Genomic DNA, 26,744 nt, shown 5'->3' with positions numbered 1-26,744 from the left:
ACACGAGCAATTTCAAATACCAAGGTGTTACGAATAGTCAAAAACCCAAAGCAATTTTTTTTCTTAAAAAAATACCTATACATAATTCAAGGAGAAAAATTTACATATTTATATATCATATATATAAACGCCGATTACTTTTTATAGCAATTTTTGCGCCTCAATTAGCCTGACCGTAGTACCGTACCTTATATTGCATTAAATCAACATCGTAACGTACTAATTTATTAATTTATTAAAGCATATAATGCTACACAAAGCTACTCCTACCATTAGAATCTAAAACAAGTTGAATTCCACCACCGATCACCTTTTCTTTTAACATTCGTTATATGCTTACTCAAAACATGATATACGTGCGATCCATATACTATATAAATAAGTAGCGAAACCCATAGAAAAAGAAGCCCGGGATTTGAACGACAAGAAACGGTGGAGACACGTAGGTGTGAGGCTAGCAGATAAAGAGAAGGGTAGTGACTAGTGAGTGAGGAGGAGGGTAGTAGCAGTAGTACAAAGCTGGTGCCGAATAGTGTACCCGGCAGGTACGAGCGACACAAAGCCGGTGGAGACCCGGGCCGTGCCCACCACGCGCCTTTAGAATTAAATTTTTTAGACCCGGTCGGTCTCGCCTTGGCCGGTGCGTGCGGCGCCCTCTCTCGCGAACCCCGGTTCAGACCCGGTCCGGTCTGGTTCAGTGCGGTCCGGTTCGCTGTGCCTCCGCGTGGCGTGGCGTGCCGTGCCGATTCCGTAGTCCGGCTCGTACGGCTTTGGCCAGCGAACCGACCGACGGCGACCGGGGACAGTGGGGACGAGCTGGCGACCGACGGTGACAGGTGGGCCCCACCTTGGAATTGCCGCACTGATGGCGATGCTCCTCCAGTTGCTTTCTCTTTTTTTTGTTTTTTTTGTTTTTATTTTTTTTTCTCGTTTATAGTTTTTGAGTTTTTTTTTTGTGTTGGTGTGGTGAGCTGATGAACCGGTGATTTCTCTCTCTCTCTCTTGTGGACTAGTATACCTGTATAGTATAAGGTTGTGAATTTTTTATTTCTTTCAACAAATTTTTGTGGTTCGCTGCAAGGAATTGATATGTGAAGCTGCGAAAATCTGAACAATATCATGGATTCTAGGCGAGGTGGGTTTTTATGTATTTTTGTAGAGCAAAATATACCGACGGTACAACGACGTGCGGAAACGAAACAAGTATAGGGACTCATCGTTTGTCATTTTGGCGGAAAAAAGTAAAGTGATATATTTAGTAGATAAAAAGTAATTAATAAATAAAATTTTTATATATGTATTCTTCACAATCTAAAAGTAAAGTCTGAAAAATAGAGTGCAATGAAAAATAACTCGAAATCACCTCCAAATTTAATGTTGAAAATTTAAATTTTGGCTTATCCGTATAAAAGAAAATTGAAAATATGAGGTTGATAATGTTACTACTATATGTGGCCTCATGGTATTTGTACTTTTGTAGTACGTTGGTATATATATAGTGTAGTTAACCCCATGATAAGTACGTAATACTCCTTCATTATTTTTATCTATTGCCGTTGGTTTCTAGATCTACGTTTACGTTTAATTCTTTATTTTATTTAAAATTTTTGTTCAAGTATAAAAAGTTATGAGTTAGGCTTAAAGTTAATTTAGTAATAAATTAAATCATAACAAAATAATTAATAATTATATATTTATAATAAAATAAATGGTTAACCATAATTTAAAACGCGTTAAATAAAAAACAGAGAGGTCATAAATGCAGCTATAGCTAGCTAGCTAGCTTCTATCATCCACTGTCTCGATACAAATTGATGGATGATTGACACTATTGGGTGATGCCCAGACATTGTGGAATTGTGGTCCATGCACGTATGAATTAATAGGAGAAATGGAAATTTGATTAAGGTGGTGTTTAGATGGAAACATTTTTGGTAGTAATGTCACATCGAACGTTTGACCGAATGTTCGAAGGGGTCTTTGGACATTAATGAAAAAACGAATTTCACAGCTCGTCTGGAAACCGTGAGACGAATCTTTTAAGTCTAATTAAGCCATCATTAGCATATTTTGGTTACTGTAGCACTTATGGCTAATCATGGACTAATTAGTTTCAAAAAATTCGGCTCACGATTTCTCCCATAACTATGCAATTAGTTTTTTGGTTTATCTATATTTAATGCTTTATTTAGATGTCCAAAGAATCGATGTGATGTTTTTCGAAAAAAAATTTGAGAACTAAACGAGGCCTAAATATATACTTTGCCTGCCCTAGCTAGCAAACCGCATAAATCATAGATATACTTGTACCTGCACGTACACGATCGTACGTGTACGTTGCCCCAAGCATGAAGATCTTTTGGCTTGAGACCTGTCGCGATCCTGGCTGCTTCAATTATATATATGCTTTTCAAGCGATGAATCGAGAAAAAAACATGTCCAACCTTATCGTTTTGGCAATATCATATAAATATATGTCAAAATTTAGATTTCAGAGCTTCATTTTCGAGTAAATTTTGAGGGTTCTTTTAATCATAGTTTATTTTATAATATTTGTTTTCTAAAATTATAAGACACATGTCTAAAAGTTTTAGCCATAAAATACTTTTTAATCACTAATATATCATTTCGCTTATACTTAATGACATATATTACGTGACCGGAGGGATTAGGACATATATGTACACTTCTTTCATGCAATAAATTGGTGTGGCTGACATTATTTCCGTCTTTTGACGACGCAACTTACCGGCCAATCGATCTAAACCATATCGTCGTCATGAGATGGATAGGTATCTCTGTCTATACCAATATAGAGTATTAGATATGTGCATGAGCTTGTAACGAACTTATCAGGGTTTTCATTACTGTGCACACCAAAATATACACAGATATACTGCCAAAAAACACAACAAAATAGGTAAAATTTATTCAATTTTTTTAAAATAATCTGTTCAATCTTGGTTGGCTAATTATATTCCCGTGCGTATCCTGACAATAAACGGCATTAATTCGTGTAATAATTACCACTGGTATTGAAAATACCAGAAGGAAATGAGTCAGCTGTACCTGTTTGCGCCACATATGTGTAATTGTGTACTACGTACTCCAACTGTTCACTAATTTCTGGTTACAAATAGTTTTTTTTTTCTTTCCTAGGAAGGAGTGAGCAGTAAGCAAGTTCTAATCTAAAGCCTTTCCCGCATCATGATACCATAACATGAAAAGTTATAACAAGAGGACAACCTAGAACAGCAGAGATACTCCATAAAGTTCCAAAACATACTCCATAAGTTACAAATAATTTGTATACGAAGCCGCACAGCTTTCTAGAGAAAATATGTGAGCCATATTAAGACCCATCAAGAAAACGATGATGTCACCGACAATGAATCGCATTGTCTGACCTAGCAGTGGTCCTACAGTATCCTATGCTAGCCAGACTCGTATGACCTGATAATAATTTTAATATTTAGTTATTTTGAGCATATATTAACTATATTATTAATTAAAAATAAGAGTATCACGTGCCCTTTCACGTAAAGTATCCCGGTAATTTTTGTTCCGCCACCAGCCTTCGCTGCTGGCTTTCTTACCGATAGGCTGTTTTGCGTGGATCTAGCGGCGACCTAGGGACAGTAGTTAGGGTGGAGTCCATGTGTCGGTCGGTCAGATCATGTGCCTGCCTAGCTATTGCTAGCTAGACGAAACCTACTACCGCATACTACTGTGCCACTACGCGTACCCGCGCTCGTGGACACATGCACGACAGATACTCGTAATGCTCCCTCCATCCATAAATGTTTAATGTCGTTAACTTTTGTATATATGTTTGACAATTTATTTTATTTAAAAAAATTGCAAAATATGTAAAGCTATATATATATATGCATAGAAGTATACCTGACAATAAATAAAATGATATAAAAATAATTAGTAATTTTATAAATTTTTTGAATAAGATAAATAGTCAAACGTGTATAAAAAGATCAACGATGTCAAATATTTAGGAACGTATTTGAGTAGCTAGCTAGCTACTCCATCCATTCTAACGTGCAGATGTTATAGTGCCTAAGTTTAGTCCTAAAATATAATTATTTTTAGCTATTTAATTGCCATTATACACATTTTAATCATATTTATACTAATGATAGTCATTTGGTGTTTCCACATTGTTCCTTAATTGTATATGCTGAATAACTCAGATAAATAACTATATTTTAAAATCGAGTAGCTGCTAGTGTAGATAAGCTTGGTAGCTCTATCTTTTGGCTTATTTGGGAAATAAGTGAAACGACATATTTATAATAAAATAATTTATGAATAAAATTTTTATATATACGTTCTTAAGTCAAGGCTTAAAAATAAATTAATTCAAAATTCAAAATTTAATCTATAAACATAGTATAAGTATAAACGAATCGACCAAGGTATAGTCATGCAATGCAAGTTGCTAGCGATCGAATCCACCACCGTCACGGCGCATTAATTTGTTCGAGTTGGCTAGCTGTTCCCAATTCAGTCTGTGCATGCGCGTTATCTCTTTTTATATTTCTAATTTTCAGGTTCATCAACCCTCTCGAAATACGTATGTGTGACGTAGCTGTTTTTTAAAGACATGTCTAATTATTTGTTTTATTTAATTTTTATGTTAATATATATTTTGAATGTTTGTCATGTAATTATAAGGTTCTCGTAATAATAAAATTAAATATAATTGCGTAATCTTATTTGAATAAGAATTTAAGTCTAAAGTCAACAATATCCAACAAAGTAGGTACTAATCGAGATGAGTATAGCCGTACATATATAGCTATATGTTTCTAATTCTAACTCTTATTAATCTGGTTGCAAATTAATTAGCGTATATGTAGGGGTAGATTTCTAAGTATGCATGCATTAATATTGTTGATTGATATTATATTATTGATAATTATCTTAGTGTCAAAATGTGACCCACTACTCCCAGCTAGCTACTTCACAGTTGTTCTTGATAAATGTGGCCATTATTTGCCCTTTATATTGAAAAAGACAAATGACATACTTATAAACGAAAAATAATTTATAAATAAAACTTTTATATATGTATTTTAATAACGATCTAAAAGTCAATATTTAAAAAATAAACTTTAAAGAAAAACATTAAAATCCACTCCAAATTTTAGATTAAAATTTTAAATTTTAGTTTATAATCATGAGCGAAAGCAAAAAGATAGGGCGAAAGACACCCATTGCTTTTGATCGCTTCGGACAAAGATTACATATGGATGAAACAAGATCAAAGGGCCGGCAAAAAAGATGCTACTACTATAGTAGATAGCAAATGCAAGAGATCGATTGGATTCCTACGGCACTCATCATGCAAGTCGAGAAGATCGACGACGACGACAACAACAACACAAGCTGGAGATCGATTTGGAACGCACAAAGCACACATGCACACTTACCACGTTCATATACACGAATGAAGATATATGTTGCGTTCTTTTGTTAGATAAAGATAAAATATAAAAATAAATTTTTTTATTAGTTATTTTATAGTATAAATGATACCCCTATGTCCCTAAATGTTTGACGCCGTTGAGTTTTTTTATACACATTTGATTATTCGTGTTATTCAAAAAATTTACATAATTATTAATTATTTTTATATCATTTTATTCATTGTTAAATATACTTTTTTGCATGTATATATATATATATATAGCTTTACATATTTTATAAAAAATTAAATAAGATGAATGATCAAATATATATAAATAAGTCAACGGTGTCGAATATTTAGTGATGAAAGTAGTATAATCGATTACTACAAACTTTAAAAATATAAGATAGTCAACTTCAATACAATTTTTTTATAAAAATGCTCTATTTAATGGTTCGAAAAGCCTATGCCAAAAACTTGAAAAATAATATGGAAAAAAATGCAACCCATAATAGTAGTAAAGCAAAAGGATTAAAGGGACACTATCCAAAATGGGGCATACATATGCATGTCAGGATGAGCTGTCACGTACCACCTTGTGGGCCATGGCTTCTATACCTACCTGTCCTCCAATGTACGTATGTACGGTGATGACGTCAGCGGAGCGCCAAGTTGGGAGTCCACGTGGACCGTACAGACAGGTACAGTCCGGAATCACGGGCGGTGTAGTACTAGTAGCAGCACCATCTCTCTCGTGTTCAAATGCTGCATGCATTTTAGCTTTTTTTTTATGCTTATTATAAACTAAAATTTGAATCTTTACTTTTTAATTAAAGTTGTTTTTAGGGTTTTAAATCATAGTTTATTTTTATATCAATAAGAATACGTATGTAAAAAATTTACACATAAATTATTTTTCGTTTACAAATATATTATTTTGTTTTTCTCTAAAAACTCGAGAAATTTATATCATAGTTTATATATAGTTTTTAGAGAAATTTTACATGTAAAATTTATATCATAGTTTATTTTAGAGTAAAAAACGAATTTGACTTGCCAAATGAAATGGAGAGTAGCTAAATTGATATTTGGAGAGTCTAATTTGGGTTGTCTATTGGAGATGATCTAACCTATGTATATTTAAGGGTGTCGGAGCGAATTCAGACGGATAGTGGTCAAACAGTATTCTAAACCATAATTTTTAACCGCATGTGGATCTTTTCGGATTCGGATGAGGATACGGATTGTTGTGGATGTCGGAAATGGTGCGGAGTCGGTGTGGAGTCGGCTCGAAAACGGATTATTATGACCGGATGTGATATGTACATACAATCAATACATTATCATTCAATATTGGATAAAAAAATACTTGGGCTATTAATGGGCTTTTGATTGAGTGCTTTATGGACTAAAGAACTTGGATTATCCACCAAAATGACTATCAGATTATCCGGTAATTGACGATACCACATCCGTATCCGAATCCGTAACTCAATATCCGAATCCGACTCCATATCCGCCAGATAGTTGCAAACCCCTAACACATCCTTAATTTAAATAGATTCGGATCGGATCGGATCTTCAACACCCTTACTTATATTAGACTGTGGGAGGCATGTATTAAAGGGGTGTAGGCATGCACGCGCGCGTGCAATGCAATTAGCTTATAAAATTAACAGCCATATGGAATCGTACCTCGTGACATCCAAGTGTACTACGCACGCGTCAAACTTGTGAGTTGTACGTACGCGCTCTCTCCGTATTTTAATATGGGATATCATTAATATTTTATACATGTTTGGTTGTTTGTCTTAATTAAAATATATTAATAATAAATTTAATCACGACAAAATGAATAACACTTACATTTCTAAATAATGGTTTATTTATTAAGATATGGACAGAGTACATAATTCTTTTGGATAAATATGAAAGATTAAAAATTATCTGATTTTTAATAGCTATGTACTCTCTCCGTCCCAAAATAAACCAATCTTTCTTTTTTTCCTACTATATTTGACTTTTCGTCTTATTTAAATTTTTTACGATTAACATTTTGTTTTTATTAGATGATAAATCATGAATAGTAATTTATGTGTGACTAATTTTTTTAAATAAGACGATGGTCAAATGATACGCACGGAAACCAAAAGTTTGTATTATTATAGGACAGAGGGAGTATCGATCTAAAGTATAATATTAACTGTTATAAAGTTAAAAAAACTATTTTAAGACATGATGATAATGATATATTTTTTTTAAAAACACATCATTTAATAAGTCGAAAAGCTTACCCATAAAAGACAAAAAATAATATAGGAATAAGCTGATAAAGGAACATTGCCCGACCGTCAAAGGTACTGCCTACTACTCCACTTTGGTGAATCAGTGCACGCCTGTATCGCATATCATATCTTTAATTTTTATCGTATCTTCCATGCTAACTTTTTTTTCTTTATTGAAAAGATAAAAAAGAAAGTAAAAAATAGATAGGAATACTAGCTACAACCTATAGGTAGCAATGTAGGATCGTCGTTAGCTCAACTTTCCGTACCATATATGCACCACCGCTACCGACCTTCGTACGAATATTTCACCGTCAAGATGTAGATGATCTCGCTCTGTTCTCAAATGCTAGTGCTTCTTGTCACCAAATAGTATTCACATCTTTTCTAAACTTTGATCATATGTATTATTTAAAAATATGTAAATACTTACAGTGGTCTAATATATAATAAGCTTACTATTATAGCCTAACTACTTACGAATTACTATTATAGTCAATGTTAATGTTAAAAAGTACTTACAAACAAGCTGCTCTTTTCGCCTATGCTTATGTTTATAAGCTAATATAGAGTTTATTTTTGAATTTTTTTTATCATAGTTTATTTTGCGATCTTTACTTATAAATCACTTTGAACACATAAATAAAAAATTTACATAAATTATTTTTCAATGGTCAAGAAGCCCATTCTTCCTATAATCCAAAAGATGACCGCACACTATTATTAATCATATTATCTTTCATGCCATGAAAGCGACCCAAGCACACGCAAACAAGCACAACTTTTGACCTCTGTCATCAAACCATGCACATGATCTTTTAATTCGGTCGTCACCAAGAACAGTATATCTTTAATCTGACGACTGATATAAAAAAAAGGGAGGATTAGAAGGATTAAGGAGGAGGAGGAGGATTAGATGATCAACTTGAGGATGAGATCTTCCAACACGCATGTTATTTTAATGGCGTAGAATTAATCTGTTTGTTTTAAAAAAAGGCTAGTGAAAGGTACAGTCGTGATTTTCTTCTTCTCCTACTCACATCACGTCGCCATCTTTTTGACTCGGAGTCGCATCCATCTCGTTGGAGACTCGGTGAGCGAATTAATTAGCTGCTAATCTAGATGTCGGACCAAATATGTGTTAATTAGACTCCATGCATGATACATGCATTCATGGATGCTGGTAGCTAGGGTCCTGCCTAAACGACCAGTGTATGACTGCAAAGTTCTTCATCTAGCCTAGTAGCCTTGTCCACAGGTTTAAATACTTTCTCAGTTCCATATTATATAGGATTATGACTATTGATTTATAATTTTTAACCATTCGTTTTATTAAAAAATTTAGTGCAAACATAAAAAATTTATAAGTAATACTTAAACTACTTTTATTAATAAACAAAATAAATAATATTTTTAATTTTTTTAATAAGAGGAGTGGTTAAACATTACAAACAGAAAATCAAAATCCCATATAATATGGGACGGAGGGAGTACTAATTAATGGGCTTGTCAAATTAGCATTAAATAAATTGTACTTCTCTATCAAGTTTCATAATACTTGTTTTTTTAAGGTTTTGTATAAATATTTTATAACTCTGACCAAATAGTGTTTTACAATATGCAGCTTAATTATTATCATGTATGTTGTAGGTATAGATTAATCTTGAAAGACGATTGAATGAAGTAATGCTCAAAGTTCTTTTAGAAGACCGTGTATTTGATCAACAAAAGGTATTATAGATCCATGATGTAATTGTAATTAAGTATGAGTGTGCATGTATGATTTTACCACATGTATAATAAGAGGAGGGCGTGCCTTCTAACACCTACAACCAAGTAAATCCGTAAACGGCACACCTTCCTCTAGACGCACTATTTTTTCTCTTTTACTTAATTATATTTATAAGATAAAATTAACGTTTTAACATTAAATTTATAATTAATTATGAGGTTTTTATCGTAGTTTATTTTTCTACCATTTAGCTAGGAATATATATATAAGTTTTATTCATAAATTATTTTCCGTTTGCAAATGTGGTGTTTGACATTTTCACTGAAAAAGCGAAAAATAACCCTGCAAAAAAATATCTGTGGTTTTTGCCGACAACCGACAACCATACATGTATGCACATTTGCCACCAAACGTTTTTGTGTGAGACGTAGTGTTTCTCGTGCCGTATAAATTAAAGACAGCCAAAAGTCTAAAAGATTCTGATTTTTTTCTCAAGCTGATGTGAAAGTTGTCACCTTCCATTGTGTTGCATTATTTGCGACCGGCGTTGAGTAAAACCTAGTTTGGAATATAGTTTTTTTTAGAAATTTAATTAGAAATAAACCGATTTACATAAAAATTAAATATATAAAATTTATGTATTCCAAACGAGCCCAGCTTCCTGGAAGAAACACGGAGAGGCTAAGGCCTTTCAGTTAGGTGTTAGGGATTATTGTAATCTGTATTATTAAGTCAGATTTATGTAAGATGGATTATTATAAGCTAAAGTAAAAACGAATGATAAATATGAATAATTAGTTTAAAGTATAGTAGGGTAGTAGGTCTAAAGCTACCCAATAATCTAAAAAAAAGCATATTTGGATGAGTTTATCAGATTATAGTAATCTGGGCTCTAGATTATAATAATCTGTTACAATAATCTATATGTTTGTTTCAGCTTACTTCTAATAAGCCATATTATAATAATCCTAAGCTGAATCAATCAGGGCCTAAGTGGTTGTTTGGATCTAATGATTTTTTTAGTCTCTTGTCATATCGGATGTTTGGACGTTAATTTGGAGTATTAAATATAGACTGATAACAAAACTAATTGCATAAGTAAAAGCTATTTCATTAGACAAATTTTTTAAGACTAATTAATCCATGATTAGTAAATGTTTATTGTAACATCACATTTGCTAATCATGAACTAATTAGGCTTAATAAATTCGTCTCGTAAAATAGTCCAGAGTATGAGATATGTTTTATTAATAATCTACATTTAATACTTCTAATTGATGTCCAAATATTCGAAGTAACATAGACTTAAAAGTTTGGAGGATCAAACACCCCCTAAGCTACACTGTACGTGTGAAGAGCACGCGAGCAATGATCGTCAAAGGCTTCGCTTTCCACGCCGCTGCCGTCCTGTTGTTAATTTCCCCTCGAGAATCTTCTAGAAGATCTTCTGATCGACTCTGCTACAACCTACTCCTACTCCTACCTTCTTCTTTCTTTTTTTTTTCTGAAACAATTAATCCTTTCTTTTCTTTTTGCTGAGAGCGATTTTTTTGGTCGCCAAAATCGAATTAATTGTGGATGGTTATATAACATCGCATATACATCACACGTACGCGTGTATTGCCATCTCTGTGCGTGTATAATTATGTACGTACTCTCTTTATATTTTAATAGATGATACCGTTGTTTTCTTTTCACATATTCGATCATTTGTATGTAAAAAATTCATGTAAACATGCAAAAATTTAAATTATAACTGAACATAATTGGCAATAAATCCAGCCGCAAGAAAATAAATAATAATTACATAAGCTTTTTTTCAAATAAGACAAATGATCAAACATATGTTAAAGTTAACAATATCATCTATTAAGATACGGAGATAGTACGTATGTATATAGTCGGTGGTGTCGACGTCTGAGTGAAACCGTAGGCGACATCTTTGTTTAATTTTCTACAAACCGTGTAGTAGAATTTGCCTTCTATCCCTGTCTCGTCGATCCTTTTTCCACGGATGATGGAGACGACGGCCGGCTCTCGCCTACAGTCTCGCTAGCGGCCAGTTTAGTTCAAAAAAGTTTTTTCAAAAAAGCATATCGAATTTTTAGACAACTAAATGGAACATTAAATATATACGAACATAAAAACTAATTACGTAGTTATGGTGAAAATCGCGGAGACAAATACGCGATTAGCCATAAGTGCTATAGTACCCACATGTGCTATTAACGGATTAATTAGGCTCAAAAGATTCGTCTCACAGTTTCTTGACGAAATCTGTAATTTGTTTTGTAATTAGACTATGTTAATACTTTAAATATGTGTTTGAATATCCGATGTGATGTTTTTGCAAGGCGAAGAACCTGTGAATTTGACATGTCCTGAACTGCGAAATTGAATAATGCAATGTTTTGCTAAACTGTTTCTCGTTTTGAATATAGTACACGTTACAAATGTTGCACTAATGGGTACCTTAGTTCCAAATTACACTTTATGACTGATGTTGATTGCCAACGCACAGCGAGTGTCGATTGTGGAGAACGGTGATAATATTTATGGTTAGACTGTATATCTGACGTTGATTGCTTAAGAAAAGCTAGCGCCGATTCTATATACCGGTAATAATATTTATAGGGATGTGCATCGAATATATCGGACGATGGTGATATGGAGACACGGATTTATATAAATAAACTACCCAGGGTGGATCTACTCGGCACACCTCAGTTTGGCTAGAGCAAGACCCACTCTGAGATACCCTGGTTCCATAGACCTGGCCCCGCACGCACCAAGTGTCTGTAAGATGTTAGAGCAAGTATAATAGCAGGACGCAAGCTGGCTAAATACTTATGTATGTCAGAGAGAGCAGTGAGCTGTAATCTTATAGCCAACTTGGACACGGGAACCAAGAAATAATGTGAGTGACATATGGGTCCTGCATTAATGATAAATAATTAACTATTATATAGGTGAGCTAAAAGAAGACAACATGAAACCTTATAGCCAGCTGTTGGCTATATTATTAGCCTTGCTCTTATATTAAACTATATCCATACCTACATTAATTGAGTATTTTTTAGGAGCTTTCGCATTAATTGGAAAGACTATCAAAACAAGAAAACTAAAATTAAGACTTTAAACTGAATACGACTTGATATCCATTAACTAAAAATTTCAGAATTATTAATTTGTGAAAAAAAATCACTTTTAGCACTTTTAAAATCAATAACAAATATTGAACATTTTTCTTCATAATTTGACAAAGACAAGCAATGCATACAACTTAAAGCGGCCACATAGAAACAACGATCATGTAAATTTTCGATAATCCGAGACAGATTTATAGCAATAGATGTTAGATCTATCTTTGTTTTAAGCATTTTTATTGTATAATAAGCTAAGTTTTGATATTGTAACTTGCAGTCAGTTCGCCTTACAAGTCTCGGCATTAATTTGGTATAGTTTCTCCGAAGTAAAAGCTAGGATGAATTCCATTATTATGTAAAAAAAAATCAGTACATGCTTGCTTGAAAACAAAGAATTGTATAAATGATTTCATTATATATCTACTGTGGGATATTTTTACTATAATCACATGAATTTTAACTACAATACAATTATATTGAAATTCCAAAGTAGCACAAAGCTATGGGCTATTTTTTAATTACGTGATATTTATATTAAAATTATATTATAATTGTATTGTACTTATATCCATGTGACTTTAGAGAAAAAAAATCTGTTGGGTGATATATAGGCATTCCCCATGTATAGAAACCAAAACACACACACAAACGTGGCCACGTGGGCTTCTGGAGGCTTTGAGCCACGGCCCACAGAGCCCAACAGCGCGACGAGCACTTCGGGCCTATTCCTTCCCCAGGCCTATAATTGGGCCGGGCCGCAAACCCGTTAAGGATTCTAAACGGGTTCATGGCCCGGCCCACCTACGACCTACTCCGAATCGCATCGCATTGAGACCCAGCCCAGCACGGCCCAGCCCAACTCCCACCTCTTCCTTTCACCTCACCTCGCCTCTCGCGTCGCAATCGCAAACCCACCAGCACGTCGCGACTCGCGGCCGCCCAAACCCGCACGCCGCCGCTCCGCCGCCGCCGCCGCCGCCGATTCCTCCCCCCCCCCTCGATCGCCACGCCACGCCCTTCGGTCGACCTGTGCCGCTTCCCTCGGAGGAGGATATCCCACCAGCCAGCGAGCCGGCGGGGTCGCCCTCGCGCGAATCGTGGATCGCGATTCGCGCTAGGGTTTTCTCGGCCGTCTGTCTCGCCTTCGTGCGGATTCGAGAGGTAAAGTAGTAGTAGGAGGGGAGGGGAGGGGTGGGGGGTCGGGTTTCCTCGTCGTCGTGTTCGATTTCGGCTTATTACTACAAGGGTATCCTACTGTGTGGGACTCATCCTAGTGGATTTCCCTTCTGGGGCTTCGAATTTCGCGGGGTTCTGTAGAGATTTTGATGGATAATCATGATAATTTGACTTGTGTTGATACATGTCAATTCAAGGCGATGTCATATCGTAATTTTACTAGCTTATAGTTTGGAGGCTTATTTCCGGGAATTTTATCATGTTATAGTGAAAATCATAGGCACAGTTTCTCTAGGTTGCTTGTGCAGCTGCTGCATCAGCATTTGATTTTACAACATTGTGCTAAATCCAGTGGCTCTACCTGACACTTAAATGTTCACGATTCGATCTACAATTCTATATGCGAGAACTATTGTCCACTTCTATATACTTCGGCAAACTGCTGTACCTGTATGGGATACTTTTCCAATACACCAATACTTCCATGAGTAAATAATATCTCATTTAAGAACCTAGTAGATTCCTTGTGCTGTGCCATTATTTTGTATTTTCATCAATCTAAGCCCTCCCTGTATCCATGGTTTTGGAAAATTCCGCATCTCCTTATTGTCATACGACTGATTCTTAGCCAATCTATGTACAAAATCGTGAACCAAGACAATATATTATATAACCTTCTATCTGTGAAGCTGGTTGAATGTATTTCTTGGAATTGCTAATTGTGCACTGTATGAGATTCTAAGAAGGGAAACAGAGACAACTCTAGTACTGATAAATTGAATCAATTTCTTTTGCTGATAGAAACAGAAAATATGAAATTTGAGTGCCAAGAAAAGTTAAATTTGAAACTGAGACGACTAGTGTGAAATAAATGGGAATGTCTTCTTGATTGAAGGTCCTGTAAAGGGGTGGCAGTCGGTGGTTTTCTTGTTGGCATTTGCTTAACCGTGTGATATCATGTGTCTCTTACAGGACACTAGAAAAATCTTCACCCCAAATTCTGAAGATACACCAAGAACGTTGCAGTCTAACTTCAACGCAGAATATCAGAAATGGATCATGGGCGTTATGCTCCACAGCATGGGTGGGAGAACAACAGTGTAATTGAAGCCTTTCCCTTTATTAGCTAACAAGGAATAGCAGATTTGTTGGCCATGTGGTTGGCCAGCATTGTGATGTAAAGAATTTGAAGAAGCGGACATTGCTTAAATGGAATGGGTTTACCTGCCTGTTCTGTAGACTTACTTGCTGACTCGACTTCTGTTGAATCTACAGGCATTGGATGGGTATGGCGTCATCAATGGCCCAGATTATAGGTAGGTTAATACGCTATTCTGGTGGTATGTTAACTGTTATATTCATGCTTATCTCCTGTTCTGTTCAACTTATTTTTGTTGTGCACTCAGTTATATTTTGTTGGGAGTAGCTGAATTTCTTTTCCATTATGATCTGTTGTCTAGTTTACTCTGTCAATTACCATATTTTCTACAATTGACTCAAATTGCAGGGGCAGTGGATCCTACAACGGTAGGAGATTTGTGGATGATGGCTTTCAAGGAGATTCATATGGAAGGGGTGCATTCTATCAGGACACGCATGATAGAAATATGTATCCACCTGCACCTGCTGGCACCATGTTGTCTCAGCCTCGAAGATTTCATGATGATGAATATTCATCAGCCAGAGATTACAGAAGGCATGACACTTACTATTGCGGTGTTGGAAAGCATCATGAATTTGAATCCTATGGAGGAGTTGATAAACTCCGTGGTAATTATTGTGCTGCTGACAACTATGAACCTGGTAGTTACCGTGATTTTGGTTTTGATAGGAACAAAAGGATTGGGAGTAGAGACCATGCGGAGTTTCATGGTGACTTTGAAGACCGGTACCGCAGCTCTCACCAAAGCAGAGAGGATAGCTACGAGAGAGATCGTGATTATGATCGTTACAGTTATGATTCGGACTATGAGAAAAGCAGGAGAGATGGTAGCTGGAGAAGGCGTGATTTATGTGAGAGTGAACATGAAAGAAGAGGGTTGAGTCATGAAAGGGACAGAAGTCCATACATGCGCCATAGCCGCTCACGATCACGTGGGCACGATGACCGATCGAGATCTCGGTCTAGATCAAGATCACCTCGTGGCAAGAGTCGTGGTCGGAGCCAAAGAGATGGCTTTTATGATGACAATTCCTTTGGCAGGAGAAGAGAGTATGACTGGGATGAGAGAAGGCATGGATATTTAGTGGTATTTCCATCCATTTGTTCTGTAGATAAATGCATGCTTCAAATTTGTTTATGAACTGATGAATCCAATAAAATACGTTCATGCTTGTAGGCTCCATCTGCCACTGTTGTTGTTAAGGGTCTGTCCCTGAAGACTAATGAAGATGACCTAAACCAGATTCTTGTACAAGTTCCTCTCCACAAACTGTTATACTGGTTGCAAGTGTATTGTCTGGTTTGTTTTAATCATTTGGAGTCTGATATCTTTTAGGCTGAGTGGGGCCCTCTTCGTAGTGTGCGCGTAATTAAGGAACGATCTTCTGGCATGTCTCGGGGATTTGCCTTTATCGACTTCCCTACTGTGGTATTAACCATAAAAGATATTTACCCATTTGGACTCTCATTTAGTGTTATGCTCAGAAATTTTATTGTACTCTACAGGAAGCTGCCCGCAGGATGATGGAAGGTACTGGAGACAATGGCATTTTAATTGATGGTCGAAAGGTATATTTTCAGTACAGGTATGTTCCTTTTTTTATGATATAGTTGAAGTTGTCCATCGATATTCACCAGTCTACTTGTATGTAACATTGTTGAGTTTTTTACCGCTAGAAGTTCAAGTATTCTGCTTTGGGTGATAAGAACTCCTAACTTTAACCAATGTGGAACAACACAATTACAGATGTAATTCATGTCTTTGTCTAGTGTGTATTATATTATCGCTTGCATCAAATTCAGTTTTGCATAAGGGCACATTGAGGAAAAACAGTTTGCATGCATCTAACCTTTTGCAAAAGTATACTCATCTTTTTTCTTCCACTGTAATTATTGCTGGCAACTTCTTTACTGCAGTAGTAAACCAACTAGTGGGATGAGTGGGCCTTCTCATGGAGAAGAAAATTTTACAAGGTATAACTATGGGCACAGGACTGCTGCTGCGCCATGTGATTGGATATGTACTATATGTGGCTGCATGAACTTTGCTCGCAGAACTTCTTGTTTTCAGGTATGTTTTACTCTATTATTGCAAATTATTCTTGTAGGTGTGTTAATCGCAAGACCCATTACATTTATTATCCTTGAGAAGTTTGCATGAAATCTTTTCTGTTTTTAAATCCAATCTAGCGTGCTTGATATTTTTCTGTCATCAGCCAATATTATAATTTTCTTGATGGAGTAGTTTTCCCATCAGATTCAACATCCCTCTTGTTAATGAGAAGTTGCCAAATTTAAGTAGTCTCATTATCACATAAGCTATAAGAAGTTGGATTAGCTGATGATGTTTGAATCATTAGCCTAGTATAGCAAATTAATAAGATTTTGTCGCATAGAAAATGCCATTAGTAGATTTGTCATGACAACTACTTTGGGTATGTTCAAGATGACAATTATAAAAGCACGAGGCAAGTAGTATTTCCTGGCAACTGACTGTATGTTTGTTTAGTTGAGTTTTTTTTTTCTGGCTAACTGCATGTTCTATTCTCATAGTGCAATGAGCCACGAACCGAGGATTCTCTACCTGCTGATCCAACTGGTTCTACTCCACTCCATGCAAAAAGGGGATCTGAACTAGGCAAGTTCTATGCTTCTATTGTAGGATTATGTAAATTATTTTGCCAGTTGCCTTAATAGACACTGCATTTTCAGGTCCAACTCATGTTTTAGTTGTTCGTGGTCTGGATGAAAATGCTGATGAGGAAATGCTTCGATATGAATTTGCCAAGCACGCACCTATAAAGGTGGGAAGAAGCTTATGGCTATTGAAATTTGCACTGTTCTGTCTTTTCTGTTGAGAAGATTTGCACTATTTCCTTCCTTTCTGCTGAGAGAATGACATGCTGTTGTTGTGCAGGATATTCGCCTTGTTCGGGATAAGTTTACTCATGTGTCCAGAGGTTTTGCCTTCATCCATTTTCATTCTGTAAGTAGTGGTGGGCAAAAAGTGAAGTTTTTGTTTGATGTGTATTGCCATATTCATCTGTGTCTAATTGTGTTAGGTGGAAGATGCTACAAAAGCTCTTGAAGCTACAAATGGGATTACACTTGAGAAGAATGGTCAGGTTTTACGTGTAACCTATGCTAAAAGTACACACGGACCAGTATCAGGGGCTTCACAGTCAAATAGCCTTGCTGCAGCTGCCATTGAGGCTGCATCATTTTCTCAGCAGGTTTGTTGTAGCCCCTACTTGTAATACATCACCATGTGCACAGAAAAGGAAACATTGAATTGAAGAAAATGAGAAATGGCCCTACTTGACTCCATTAAATTGATGCACTAGAATGGCAAAATCTCTCGCGGCATGGATTGCTTATACTAGGGTAGAATGGTTTTTGCATACAGTTTTGGCAGTTTATAGGCACAATGCTTATTGCTTTATTCTGTTTGCCTTTTGGATCAGTATGATGCTGTAGGTTGGGCCCCAAAAGAGTACAATCCTGATGACAATCTGAATAGCACCTCAGAACCTCAGAACAATGGCTCTGCTCCACAGTCAGGATTTGTTTGGGATGAGAAGTCTGGTTATTACTATGATTCTGCCTCAGGATTCTATTATGATGGAAATACAGGTATGCATGTTGCAACAATGTCCTTACCATAATTAATTTAGAAATGCTTTCCAATTTTCCATCCCAAGTAGTTTTTTATTTGCTCTATGTCAATTGTTCCAAGTATTACGCGGTTTATAAACTTGTGTTTGTTGCAGGACTTTACTATGATGGTAATGCCGGAGTGTGGTATTCATATGATCAACAAACTCAAGAGTATGTCCCTTGCAATGAACAGAACAGCAGTAAAGCAGCAGGGGACACGGCAAATACTAGCACGAAGACCTCAGAAAGTAACAGTGGTAAAAATGTAGTGATTTCTGCACCTGCAGCCACGATTAAACAAAGCGAGAAAACTTCATTACCTGAAGCTGTTCAGGCTGCTGCAAGTGCAGCACTGGCTGCAGAAAAGAAAGAAAAGGAGAAGGCAAAAGAGATTAAGTTGGCATCGAAAGGTAGTCTTTTGGCAAATAAGAAAAAGATGAATAATGTCCTAGCAATGTGGAAACAAAGAAATCAAGAAGGCCAACCAGGGCGTGCTGTCCTTGATGACAAGGAACCGTCCAACTTTGCTGATGATAAATTAAACAGTGTACACAGTGCAACTGGGTTCTCAGTGAAAGGCAAGCCTAAATCAGACTTTGGAAATGTTAAGGACATGAACTTGCCTACTAGCTACAATTCTCTTGGCCGAACAGCTGCGCCCACAGAAATGATAGATTCCGACATAAAGGCTACACCTGTCAGTAACAGTTTAGGAACTACCATTATGGGTGTCATAAGAGGCTCTGGTAGAGGAATAGTCAGATCAGATACTGCATTTCATGCATCTGATGCTGGTGGTGCTGATTCTTCCTCCAACATAGCAACAAGCACAAGCGGGTTAACAGCAAATGCTGGGGTACCTACTTCTGCACCCTTCAAAACAGATTTATCTGCTCTGGCATCATATACTCCATCTGGAGTTCCAGGGAGTGGTAAACGCCGGTTTTCTGAGGCTCCAGGACATTCACAGTACAGAGATCGGGCTGCAGAAAGACGAAGTTTATATGGATCATCTTCATCACTTGGTACTGATAATGATGGACTGGATCCAAGTAAGGATGCACTTTCTCAACTGCCATTTTCCAATTTCCACCATGTACAATTGTAGCTATTATTTTCTATCCTTATTTATTTAACTCAAGATGTTACTATCCAACCACAACATAGCCTTTTTTGTCATCACAGTACATTCTGTTGTTTAGCTTGTTAGATTTATTCATAAATCCTTACCTTTGACCATAAGCACATCTTGAAAAGACTCCCTGTAACACCACATCCACACACACATGAGAGAGAGAGAGAGCGGGGGGGGGGGGGGGGGGGGGGGGGTGGTGTTAAAATGCAGTGTTTTAGGTACAATTGTTTGAATTATTTTTTGGCAAGGCCTTCAGGAAACATGAAACCATAAGTATATGTAAATGGAGAAAGTTGTAGTAGAAACAAGTATTTACAGACGGAGGTAGTACATTACAAGGCTATTTCTCTTTATATAGCTTGTTGAGACTTGTATTAATTGTCTGGAAATTCCTTCTTGTCAAGCTGGTGAGCACCCATCTCGAAGGGGTTCAAGTGAGATGGGATCAATGCCATTTCCTCCAGGGGTGGGTGAACGTTCTAGTGGTGAAATTGGCAATACTGAGAATTATGAGGTTATCACTGCTGATAGAGCAATAGATGAGAGCAATGTGGGCAACCGTATTCTACGCAATATGGGTTGGCAAGAAGGACTGGTAAGCTCTAACTATTTCAGCCTTTTTACTCTTTGATGATGGCTTCCCTGCAATTTCATTGCTGCTTCGTGCATTTGATAATTTTCTTGGCAGCTATTTTTGTTTGTCCAATTATTACATTGTTTTATATTGGGGTTTCTGTTGCATTATATCATTGACAAATGATTTAAGTCGACCATGACTTATATATGTTATAGAGATTTATTTGGCTCACTTGTGACCGCATTTTTTTTAGCTATTTTGAGTTTGGAGCTTGTGTAGGGGCCTCCTCGTTTGTCCTAAAATCATATGTTGCTGCCAAAATTTGAATTCAAAAAACTTAATTTTGCAATTGTTTCGGGGTTTCTCATCGTATTTTCTTTTTCAACATTGGTGTTAAGGCGCCAAGAACACAATTATAATAGTTTTGATCACAAATTTCGTGCTTGGCCAGCAGATGGGGCTTTAAGATGTCAGTGTTGAGTGTCAAATCTCACTGGTTGGCTTCCTCATAAGGAAATTTAGTGGATTACATTCTCATCGCGTTTGACCAATAAACTATTGCTTCTTGTGACGTTTCTGGTTTCTACCCCCAAAAGACTAGAATAAATGTGGAAACCTGCTAATCAGTAACCGCTTTGCTTGAGAGAGAAATCTGCAGTCGGCTTGAGTAGTTTGTTAGGAATGAGAAGTTAACTGTGTAAGGAATGAGAAATTAACTGTGACTGCAGAAGAATCAATTTGCCGATATTTCCTTGAACATGGAATCTGCGTAAATTTGTATAGTGTCTGACGTGAGTGCACACTGGCATTTTCTTTTGCTGGCAAATTCTTTGCAAATACTCAGGGTCTCGGAAAGACTGGTAGTGGCATCAAGGAACCAGTTCAGGCTAAACCTGTCGATGTGAGGGCTGGACTCGGAAGCCAACAGCGGGTGAAACCTGACCCGTCGCTGGAGGCGCAAGCTGGCGATAGCTACAAAACCATCATCCAGAAGAAAGCTATCGCAAGATTCAGGGAGATGTCCTGAGCTGTTGTGTCAGTTTTCTTGTTGTAATATGGCTGTAGTAGTAATGTTGAGGTGCCCTTGGATAGACAATTGAATATATTTGTCGATTTCCTTCTATTACCTCTTCCAAAAAATAAACTTTTAGGGTCAAACTTTGAATCACAATATAAGCATTTATGTGTTGATTTCTATGATTCTAATAATGTCAGGGGGGATTGTTTGGCTTTTTTGTAGAAAAAGCTAAATAGTATATATGCAAACAAAAAATAATTATAAATAAAATGTTTATGTATGTATTCTTAGTGATTTAGAAGTCAATGCTAAAAATTAACTTAGGTGAAAAAAAACAAAATTAATTTCAAATGTAAGGTTGAAATTAAATTTTGGGTTATAAGCATAAGTGAAAAGATTGAGAATTCAAAATTCAAAAATTAACTGTTTTTCTGTAAATTCAGAAATTTCAATGTTTGAAAAGCTAATTGGTTGTTTCGAAAAGAAATCTAAGCAATTTAAAATTTTAAATTGATCACTAAAGTGACTAAAAAAAATATCTTGATATAATCTTAATATTTGCTGCAAATCACACAAAAGTACAAATATATTTTAGGGTAGTTCCCAATGCCTTCCAGGAATCTTGAAATGGTTTTTCGACCAGCACATGCACTGGAGTGCCGGACGAGAACGCGCGGCTTCTGGGAAGAAGAGGTCGCCGACGCCCACCGCCCCACCGGAGCAACGCCGCACCATGATTAGCAGATCAAAAAACAACAAAATTGGATATCGCCGTTGCCGGGGATCGAACCCGGGTCACCCGCGTGACAGGCGGGAATACTCACCACTATACTACAACGACTTGGATGCTTGAGGATGGAGTAATAGTTTTAATGAGTGATCGAGAGGATAGACATAAAGAGGCAGATAAATTTACGACAGTTATTCGAGACAAATAAATTTAATGTCATAGAGTTAAACTGTTCTAAATATTTATATGCCTACTGCTTTTGACAATCGTCGCCCTCTACCTCCCTAACAAAAATATCAGACTGAAACGCGGCTCCCATAGAAAAGCTCAGTCAGTTTTTTTTTTTAAAAAAAACGGTTGGTTGAAAAAACCGGTTGCTCCATCCACGTTCCATTTTAATCCTTGATTGCGTAGAGACCCAATATAATCCACGGACAATTTAGTAGCTACCAAAAGTTATCCCAGAAATTGAACTTGCCGAATACTCTAAGGACCTGTTTGACAAAGTTTCAGCTTCCAACTCCAACTTAACTGGAATTGGAGTTTTACCAAACGGTACAGATTCTAATTTTTCTGGAGCGGAGTTGACGAAGTTGCTCCTGAAAAATGAACTTACAAGGGTAGAGCTGGGTTTTTGCTACTCCACAGATCCACTCCACGCTAAAAGACTAATTACCCTTTATTATTTTATTGTAATTACTTGAATCTGTCACTCATGCTACTATATATTATTATATATTATTAGTAAATATTTATATTGTGTGTTAACTATCATATAGTATTTTATAACCATATAGTTGTGTTGTTGAAGTTCAAAAGAAAAATAATCAGTATTTAATTACATAAAAAGAAACATAATTAAATCATGGTTTAATTATGACTACACATAATCTACAAGGCTATTATTATCAATCTACTTCATATTCGTATTCTCTCACTAGGAGTTCGTATTCTCTCACTAGGAGTTAAAGTTTAGAAGTTGGAGTTTAGAGCTAAATCTAGAGTTTAAAGCTCTACCAACGGGCACTAAAAATTAGTAACCGGGCCCTAAAAAATAGTAATCGGGAACAGCTGCATCCACGCTTACATTCAAGAGCACGTCGGTTAATCGGTGCAACTTGTGCAAGTGAGACGAGGAGTAAAAAGAAACTGATCATCGAGCAACGGACGACATTACTGACAAACAGTAACAATTTCCAGGATCTAGTAATTTAGGTCCACAGTTAAAGCTAGTAACACAATTCGCATCGACAACACGGCATTAATCAAAACACAAGAAAAAGGTGGCTAGAAGAAGCATCAGATCACCTAAACATCTTAGGACCATTGCAATACAGCACACTAGAGTAATTAATGGTAATAACAACACAAGGCGGGCACATCATCATCATCACCACCATCATCTAGGATGGGATACGAGAGCGAGGTAAGGGCAGGTGGCTTAGGCAGCAACCTCGTCTTCCTCCTCTTCGTCGTAGCCCTCTTCCTCCTCGTCGGCCGTGGCGTCCTGGTACTGCTGGTACTCGGCGACCAGGTCGTTCATGTTGCTCTCGGCCTCGGTGAACTCCATCTCGTCCATGCCCTCCCCGGTGTACCAGTGCAAGAAGGCCTTCCTCCTGAACATGGCCGTGAACTGCTCGCTCACGCGGCGGAACATCTCCTGGATCGACGTCGAGTTGCCGATGAAGGTGGACGCCATCTTCAGGCCGTTGGGGGGGATGTCGCACACGCTCGACTTCACGTTGTTGGGGATCCACTCAACGAAGTAGGACGAGTTCTTGTTCTGGACGTTCAGCATCTGCTCGTCCACCTCCTTGGTGCTCATCTTCCCACGGAACATGGCTGAGGCCGTGAGGTAGCGGCCATGCCTTGGGTCGGCAGCGCACATCATGTTCTTGGCATCCCACATCTGCTGGGTCAGCTCGGGGACTGTAAGGGCACGGTACTGCTGGGATCCCCTTGAGGTCAGTGGTGCAAAGCCAACCATGAAGAAATGGAGACGTGGGAAGGGAATCAAGTTGACCGCAAGCTTGCGAAGGTCAGAGTTCAACTGTCCCGGGAAGCGCAGGCAGCATGTAACACCACTCATGGTTGCAGAAATAAGATGGTTCAGATCACCAACTGAAAAAGAAAGAGATAAAGAAGAGTCAGAATCATGCATATTGATACACATAAAGAAACAAGTTAGAACAGCATAAAAACCCCTATTTCCATATCAACACTGTAGACCATACATGTAGTACAAGCAAACTTAGAGATAGATCATGTCAAAAGCGTCAGTAATAGCTGCACGTGACAGACATACTCATTAATTGAATCAAGTAATGCCAGGATGCACGAAATACACAACAGTGGAAAACATGGACCAGCTAATTCATTACTGCCTCATATGAGTAAATTCATACAGTGGCATCTGACATAAAGATGAATGATTTAAGCTGCTGTGGTGTACCAGGATGAAGATGAAATCAATGATCTATTGTTACATGGAGCACAGTACGGTAACTGAGCATGGTACCCTAATTATAGAATGTTTTCACTTACAAGTGGGTGTAGCTAGCTTCAGAGTGCGGAAGCAGATGTCGTATAGAGCTTCATTGTCAAGGACCATACACTCGTCAGCGTTCTCGACAAGCTGGTGGACTGATAGTGTGGCATTGTAGGGTTCCACCACAGTATCAGAAACCTTTGGTGAGGGGAAAACTGAGAATGTCAACATCATCCTATCTGGGTACTCCTCCCTGATCTTTGAGATGAGCAGGGTACCCATACCAGAACCAGTTCCTCCTCCCAGGGAGTGGCATACTTGAAATCCTGCAGTAGACAAAAACATTATTTCATATTCAGTTCTCAGTTGACCCAAAAAAATGAGGGGAACATACACTATTTTTGCAACTGCATCTATAATTGTAGCAAACATCTGAGGGTTCAAAGCTAAAACTTGAATTTCGCCCTAGATTACACCAATGTAGCCCGCAATTACTAATCCCTATCCTCCGCTGGTGTAAAAATGCCGGTTCAAAGTAAAATTACAAGTCAGGGAAGGTAGAGTTCCCACAATTGCAGCTAAGCATGAGAACAAGCCAATCATATCGACAAAACAAACACAAAAATGACAAACGAAATGTGCCACACCTATCATCACATCTGAAGTACACGAGTGAAGGCAACAAAGTTGTTGACAACAACCACAACTACTAGGCTACTAATCACTAGATCCCGCTAGTTGGAACCGCATGAAACCGAAGCATTTCTCCACAAATGGATTCCGCAGCGAAAGCTAACCCAAAAAAAGGTGTGGAGCATACAGATCTAGAGGTTAGGGAGAATTCCCATTGTCTCCTGCAGTGGGGGAAATGGCCAGATCTACGAGCTAAGAGCCCTAGAATTGGATCGTTCCCAAAACCAGAGCGCCTTGAGATGCATATGAGGTGAGATCTAGGCACCAAGGCGACACCAAATCTCCCACCATTCCCAAGCAAAACGAGCAGATCTAGGAGGAGGATGCGGGCGGGTGTAGTATACCTTGGAGGCAGTCGCAGTTCTCGGCCTCCTTGCGGACGACGTCGAGGACGGAGTCGATGAGCTCGGCGCCCTCGGTGTAGTGGCCCTTGGCCCAGTTGTTGCCGGCGCCGGACTGGCCGAAGACGAAGTTGTCGGGGCGGAAGATCTGGCCGAAGGGGCCGGAGCGCACGGAGTCCATGGTGCCCGGCTCGAGGTCCATGAGCACGGCGCGCGGGACGAACCTGCCCCCGCTGGCCTCGTTGTAGTAGACGTTGATCCGCTCGAGCTGGAGGTCGGAGTCGCCCGAGTACTTCCCCGTGTGGTCGATCCCGTGCTCGTCGCAGATCACCTCCCAGAACTTGGCCCCGATCTGGTTCCCGCATTGGCCCCCCTGGATGTGCAGGATCTCCCTCATGGCGGCGGCGGCGAGGTAGGGTTCCGGTGAGGTTTTGGAGGAGGGGGAGGATTTGGGGTGGTGGCCGGTGGGGAGGAGTGGGTGGGAGTTTTATTGGGAAAGGGTGGGTGAGGGGAACGCGATGGTGAGGTTACCGCGATCCAAATTTGAAATTCGTTTTCGGGAGGGTCGGGATTTTGGGGTTTCGCGTGGGGGGCGGTGAGAGCAGGCTGGTTTTACCGGGTGAGTGTACTTCGAATGTTCATTTGTACGTTGAGTTTATCTATTTAATCTCAATGAGAGTTTTATTAGTAATAAATAATGTGTCATGTATATATTTTTAATAATATGATAAAGTATCAACGAAGAGAGAGATAAAATAAATTTTATATAGATAAAACCTTCTATGCACTGTTACCTAGACAGCTTGTGTTTTTCTTGTAACCTAGGAAACAACAATAGATAAAACTATGAATTGAAAGAGAGGTGTTTTATCCTAGAATTTTTTAGATGATATGTCACTCTAGGTAATCGTGTCCATGAAACTTACATTGAGGATAGCCTTAGAGAAAGGCTAATAATATAGCCAACAAACTGACTATAAGACTATTTGTAGTCTTTTTTTAACCTACTATTATAGAAGTTAGCTCTTTATCATTAATGCATGACTCATACGTCTCTCTCACATGATTTCTTGATACTTGTGTCCAAGCTGGTTATAAGATTATGGGACACTACTTTTCTCTCTCCTCCCCTCTCTCATCCACATAAGCATTTAGTCAGCTTGTAGCCTGCTATTATAC

The 26,744-nt window shown here is 37.8% G+C and overlaps 2 protein-coding genes and 1 non-coding gene across 5 annotated transcripts; 1 reads left to right on the top strand and 2 right to left on the bottom strand.

Annotated features, from left to right (window-relative positions):
• The first annotated feature begins 13,513 nt into the window (after nucleotides 1-13,513).
• LOC102723016 (SUPPRESSOR OF ABI3-5) lies at nucleotides 13,514-21,556 on the top strand. Of its 3 annotated transcripts, none has more exons than XM_015833527.2 (17): nucleotides 13,514-13,749; nucleotides 14,737-14,864; nucleotides 15,040-15,080; nucleotides 15,272-15,460; nucleotides 15,596-16,013; nucleotides 16,104-16,175; nucleotides 16,263-16,355; nucleotides 16,433-16,512; nucleotides 16,919-16,997; nucleotides 17,480-17,564; nucleotides 17,639-17,730; nucleotides 17,844-17,912; nucleotides 17,989-18,159; nucleotides 18,391-18,559; nucleotides 18,697-19,635; nucleotides 20,123-20,313; nucleotides 21,140-21,556. In XM_015833527.2, exons 2-17 carry the CDS (start codon nucleotides 14,817-14,819, stop codon nucleotides 21,320-21,322), a joined length of 2,919 nt encoding a protein of 972 aa, XP_015689013.1. In that variant the 5' UTR covers nucleotides 13,514-13,749; nucleotides 14,737-14,816; the 3' UTR covers nucleotides 21,323-21,556. The 3 variants fall into 3 exon arrangements, with proteins under 3 accessions (XP_015689013.1, XP_006646925.1, XP_006646924.1); XM_006646862.3 differs by having other exon boundaries at nucleotides 16,847-16,997; XM_006646861.3 differs by having other exon boundaries at nucleotides 16,844-16,997.
• A 526-nt stretch (nucleotides 21,557-22,082) lies between these two features.
• TRNAD-GUC lies at nucleotides 22,083-22,154 on the bottom strand. The gene has a single exon. It is a non-coding gene; the product is annotated as a tRNA-Asp (tRNA).
• Nucleotides 22,155-23,196: 1,042 nt separating this feature from the next.
• Nucleotides 23,197-26,020, bottom strand: LOC102722737 (tubulin beta-5 chain). The gene is made up of 3 exons (XM_006646860.3): nucleotides 25,569-26,020; nucleotides 24,588-24,857; nucleotides 23,197-24,164 (listed from the first exon to the last, which is right to left on the bottom strand). Exons 1-3 carry the CDS (start codon nucleotides 25,960-25,962, stop codon nucleotides 23,485-23,487), a joined length of 1,344 nt encoding a protein of 447 aa, XP_006646923.2. The 5' UTR covers nucleotides 25,963-26,020; the 3' UTR covers nucleotides 23,197-23,484.
• Between the last annotated feature and the right edge of the window lie 724 nt (nucleotides 26,021-26,744).

The sequence above is a fragment of the Oryza brachyantha genome, chromosome 2, assembly GCF_000231095.2.
Source record: "Oryza brachyantha chromosome 2, ObraRS2, whole genome shotgun sequence".
Classification (NCBI taxonomy): Eukaryota; Viridiplantae; Streptophyta; class Magnoliopsida; order Poales; family Poaceae; genus Oryza; species Oryza brachyantha.
The sequence above is the reverse complement of the archived record's forward strand: the minus strand, read 5'-3'. Positions and strand labels throughout refer to the sequence as shown.

What these genes read in the sequence shown, in the direction of transcription:
- LOC102723016 (XM_006646861.3), top strand. Translation starts at nt 14,817, where the DNA reads ATGGATCATGGGCGTTATGCTCCACAGCATGGGTGGGAGAACAACAGT. An exon ending in TCAGCCAGAGATTACAGAAG is followed by an intron (nt 15,461 to 15,595) that starts GCATGACACTTA and finishes TGGTTTTGATAG; the next exon opens with GAACAAAAGGATTGGGAGTA. An exon ending in TTATCGACTTCCCTACTGTG is followed by an intron (nt 16,356 to 16,432) that starts GTATTAACCATA and finishes TGTACTCTACAG; the next exon opens with GAAGCTGCCCGCAGGATGAT.
- LOC102722737 (XM_006646860.3), bottom strand. Translation starts at nt 25,962, where the DNA reads ATGAGGGAGATCCTGCACATCCAGGGGGGCCAATGCGGGAACCAGATC. An exon ending in GAACTGCGACTGCCTCCAAG is followed by an intron (nt 24,858 to 25,568) that starts GTATACTACACC and finishes TGTCTACTGCAG; the next exon opens with GATTTCAAGTATGCCACTCC. An exon ending in GAAGCTAGCTACACCCACTT is followed by an intron (nt 24,165 to 24,587) that starts GTAAGTGAAAAC and finishes TTTCTTTTTCAG; the next exon opens with TTGGTGATCTGAACCATCTT.